Source organism: Coregonus lavaretus, assembly GCF_964263955.1.
Source record: "Coregonus lavaretus genome assembly, chromosome: 3".
Lineage (NCBI taxonomy): Eukaryota > Metazoa > Chordata > Actinopteri > Salmoniformes > Salmonidae > Coregonus > Coregonus lavaretus.
In genome coordinates, this window is record NC_139990.1 from 77,030,092 (window position 1) to 77,035,091 (window position 5,000).

Below are 5,000 nucleotides of genomic sequence, written 5' to 3' on the forward strand. Positions count from 1 at the left end.
ATCTTTTTAAGTGGGAGAACTTGCACAATTGGTGGTTGACTAAATACTTTTTTTCCCCACTGTATATACACACACACACACACACACACACACACACACACACACATATATACATATATATATATGTATGTATATAATAGCCATTTCTGAGACTCACTTAGATAATTAATTTGATGATACAGCAGTTTCAATACAAGGATATAACATCTATAGAAGCGACAGGAATGCTTATGAGGGAGGTGTTGCTGTGTATATATTCTGAACCATATCATGAGCTGTCCGCTCAAGAGGAAGTTTCTCACTGTAACCGATGCCTGTAATCTGGTTAAGGTTATTAATCAACCTACCAGGGAGTTTACAAACACTACAGCAGGGTTCTTCAATTCCGGTCCTGGAGGGCCGAAACACCTCTGTTTTTCATCCTCTCCTTCTAATCAGGGGCTAATTCAGACCTGGGACACCAGGTGAGTGCAATTAACTACCAGGTAGAAATAAAAAACAGAAGTGTTTTGGCCCTCCAGGACCGGAATTGAAGAACCCTGCACTACAGGAACAAGATCATCCACATGTATTGATCACATTTTTACTAATACTGTAGAACTTTGTTTTAAAGCTGTATCCGTACCCATTGGATGCAGTGATCACAATATAGTAGCTACATCCAGGAAAGCCAAAATTCCAAAAGCTGGGCCTAAAATAGTATATAAGAGATCATACAAGATTTTGCTGTGACTCTTATGTGGGGGATGTTAAAAATATTTGTTGGTCTGATGTGATTAATAAGGTGCATCCAGACGCTGCACTTGATGAATTTATGAAATTGCTTCTTCCAATTATTGATAAGCATGCACCTGTTAGGAAACTGACTGTTAGAACTGATAAGGCTCCATGGATTGATGAGGAATTGAAAAACGGTATGGTTGAAAGAGATGGGGCAAAAGGAGTGGCCAATAAGTCTGGCTGCACATCTGACTGGCTGACTTACTGCAAATTGAGAAATTTGACTAAAAAGTCAAGGGGTCTGAATACTTTCCGAAGGTACTGTATGTGGAACTTCTAGATGTGATGTGTCGGACCCCAGTAAGACTAGCTGTCACCATTGGTGTAGGCTAATGGGGAGCCTAATAAATCAAATCAAAACCCACTGAGCACCAACCGACCAGCGTCATTTCAATCACAGAAATAGAATTCATAGAATGGACCTATCCCTCAGACCACTGCAATTTAGCCGGTATACCACAAAAACCTTAGGTGATGTAAAATAGGGTCTAAGCAATAACATAAACGAATATGAAAAAATATCTGAGTTTACACGTCAATTGACATTAAAGGTTAAAATAATTGTTTTCTAAAAAAAATTTTTTTTTAAAGAAATTATCAAATAGTTTGACAACCCTGTTTGTAAGCTTTTAAGTTATATCAAACTCAACCGTTTATCTTTTCAAATTATGAAGACATGGATGTCTCATGGTAGGGTGGGGTATGCAAAATAGGTCAACCTTGAGCACCTCTATCTCCTAAAATGTTTTGGCATGCAGGTCCAAATAACAGGTGGATTACTTTCTGACAAATATGTAACAAAAGTTTTGTTTAAATCGAAATGGATGCTGTCGAAACGTGATTGAATTCTAATGGATTTACCCTACCAGCTATAGTATTGTATCTTCATCATCATCATCATCATCTGGGGAAAAGCACGAGGCAGAATGACTCTGTGCAGCAATTTAGTGTTGAGGTGTTTTGTTGGTAGTATGGTTGGCCCATTGGAACTAAGGTTGATGATCTCTTATCATTGTTATCTGACCCTCAGCTGTGAGTGGTCCAACCTGTTATTACCACTGACCCTCAGCTGTGAGTGGTCCAACCTGTTATTACCACTGACCCTCAGCTGTGAGTGGTCCAACCTGTTATTACCACTGCCCCTCAGCTGTAAGTGGTCCAATCTGTTATTACCACTGACCCTCAGCTGTGAGTGGTCCAACCTGTTATTACCACTGACCCTCAGCTGTGAGTGGTCCAACCTGTTATTACCACTGACCCTCAGCTGTGAGTGGTCCAACCTGTTATTACCACTGACCCCCAGCTGTGAGTGGTCCAATCTGTTATTACCACTGACCCTCAGCTGTGAGTGGTCCAACCTGTTATTACCACTGACCCTCAGCTGTGAGTGGTCCAACCTGTTATTACCACTGACCCTCAGCTGTGAGTGGTCCAATCTGTTATTACCACTGACCCTGGAGCTAGCCTCTCTACCAGGACCCTCAGGGTATGGAAACAACCCTGGAGTCTAGTGTTGTTCTCTATGGGATGATGTTACTAGTCTAGTGTTCTCTATGGGATGATGTTACTAGTCTAGTGTTGTTCTATGTGGGGTGATGTTACTAGTCTAGTGTTCTCTGTGGGGTGATGTTACTAGTCTAGGTGTTGTTCTCTATGGGATGATGTTACTAGTCTAGGTGTTGTTATCTATGGGATGATGTTACTAGTCTAGTGTTGTTCTCTGTGGGATGATGTTACTGGTCTAGTGTTGTTCTCTGTGGGATGATGTTACTAGTCTAGTGTTGTTCTCTGTGGGATGATGTTACTAGTCTAGTGTTGTTCTCTATGGGATGATGTTACTAGTCTAGTGTTGTTCTCTATGGGGTGATGTTACTAGTCTAGTGTTGTTCTCTGTGGGGTGATGTTACTAGTCTAGTGTTGTTCTCTATGGGGTGATGTTACTAGTCTAGTGTTGCTCTCTATGGGATGATGTTACTAGTCTAGTGTTGTTCTCTATGGGGTGGTGTTACTAGTCTAGTGTTGTTCTCTATGGGATGATGTTACTAGTCTAGTGTTGTTCTCTATGGGGTGATGTTACTAGTCTAGTGTTGTTCTCTGTGGGGTGATGTTACTAGTCTAGTGTTGTTCTCTATGGGGTGATGTTACTAGTCTAGTGTTGCTCTCTATGGGATGATGTTACTAGTCTAGTGTTGTTCTCTATGGGGTGGTGTTACTAGTCTAGTGTTGTTCTCTATGGGATGATGTTACTAGTCTAGTGTTGTTCTCTATGGGGTGATGTTACTAGTCTAGTGTTGTTCTCTGTGGGGTGATGTTACTAGTCTAGTGTTGTTCTCTATGGGGTGATGTTACTAGTCTAGTGTTGCTCTCTATGGGATGATGTTACTAGTCTAGTGTTGTTCTCTGTGGGGTGATGTTGCTAGTCTAGTGTTGTTCTCTGTGGGGTGATGTTGCTAGTCTAGTGTTCTCTATGGGATGATGTTGCTAGTCTAGTGTTGTTCTCTATGGGGTGGTGTTGCTAGTCTAGTGTTGTTCTCTATGGGATGATGTTACTAGTCTAGTGTTGTTCTCTATGGGATGATGTTACTAGTCTAGTGTTGTTCTCTATGGGATGATGTTACTAGTCTAGTGTTGTTCTCTATGGGATGATGTTACTAGTCTAGTGTTGTTCTCTGTGGGGTGATGTTGCTAGTCTAGTGTTGTTCTCTATGGGGTGATGTTGCTAGTCTAGTGTTCTCTATGGGATGATGTTGCTAGTCTAGTGTTGTTCTCTATGGGGTGGTGTTGCTAGTCTAGTGTTGTTCTCTATGGGGTGATGTTGCTAGTCTAGTGGTGTTCTCTATGGGATGATGTTATTCACAGAGGTTTAGTTATGTTGTTCTGTTTTACTGTTTTTGTTTTGCAGACGTATCTCCTGGGAATCATCATTTCAATATGTGGGAACTTTCTCATCAGCATTTCTCTGAATATACAGGTAGGGGTGTGTTTGTTTATGAGGGCGTGTACAGTACTATGAGAAACAATATAATCGTTTACTGATGTCACGTCATCCATAATGCTCATTTACCAGAATGGAATCAATAGTTCCTTGATGTTATGGTAGTTACTGTATTATTATTGGATTTTCCATTCTCCTCTTAACATGTCAATGAACTGCTGCCCTTGACTCTCCGCCCTCTCCTCTCTCTGTCAGAAATATGCCCACATGCGCCAGTCCCAGCTCGGCAGCTCCAAGCCCTACTACACGTCAGTGCTATGGTGGAGCGGTGTGGTTCTCATGGGGGTCGGGGAGCTGGGGAACTTTGCAGCCTACGGCTTCGCTCCAGCCACCCTCATCGCGCCACTGGGCTGTGTTTCAGTCATAGGTAAGACACAACCCTTTTAGACATTTCTTTAGTATTATTGTTTATTTATGTAGATTTTCTGTACAATTTTATATCATTTCTTGCATTAAGCATCAATATGAAACTCTTTCCTGGTAGTATTTACCTGTATAAGCACAGGTTTAGGATTAGCTTGCCCTCCCCAATCCTGACCATAACCCTCAGGGGGGGAAAAACACAAAACTGACCTCAGATCATGATGCAGCGTCTAGAAAGCCGCCCTAATATACCTCCAGTTGACACATCCCCGATAAGCCAATAAGATGGCTTGCTGGTTCTGTAACCAACCAATCCCTGTGAAGCCATTCTCTACCCGGCAGGTGCAGCTGTCACCTGTTCAGTGTAAACATTCTAATGGCAGGTTAAATATTGACCTTCAGGTGCAGTCCTCTCCTTGTCCTAGCCTGGTCCCAGATCTGTTTGTGCTGTCTTGCCAACTCTTAAGGTCATTGTCAGGCATTTGGCCATAGGACCTGGGAGCAGGCTAGGGCAATATGGCCAAAATATCATATCACGGTATTGTTCTACTTTTTTGACAGTATTTTATGTTTTTGAATAATATAAGTTCTAAATGTGCTTTATGAGTAGGTCGTGACCCTAGGGTGGCAACACATACCTTCTAAATGTGCTTTATGAGTAGGTCGTGACCCTAGGGTGGCAACACATACCTTCTAAATGTGCTTTATGAGTAGGTCGTGACCCTAGGGTGGCAACACATACCTTCTAAATGTGCTTTATGAGTAGGTCGTGACCATAGGGTGTAAACACATACCTTTTAAATGTGCTTTATGAGTAGGTCGTGACCCTAGGGTGTAAACACATACATTCTAAGTGATGTCA

The 5,000-nt window shown here is 41.9% G+C and overlaps 1 protein-coding gene across 1 annotated transcript in view; it reads left to right on the top strand.

Annotated features, from left to right (window-relative positions):
• Positions 1 to 5,000, top strand: part of LOC311123889 (NIPA-like protein 2) — a 53,504-nt gene that overhangs the window by 26,352 nt on the left and 22,152 nt on the right. The window contains exons 2-3 of the mRNA XM_084158229.1: positions 3,683 to 3,751; positions 3,971 to 4,142. Of these exons, the coding sequence (XP_084014355.1) occupies positions 3,683 to 3,751; positions 3,971 to 4,142 (241 nt within the window). The remainder of the gene's footprint in view (positions 1 to 3,682; positions 3,752 to 3,970; positions 4,143 to 5,000) is intronic.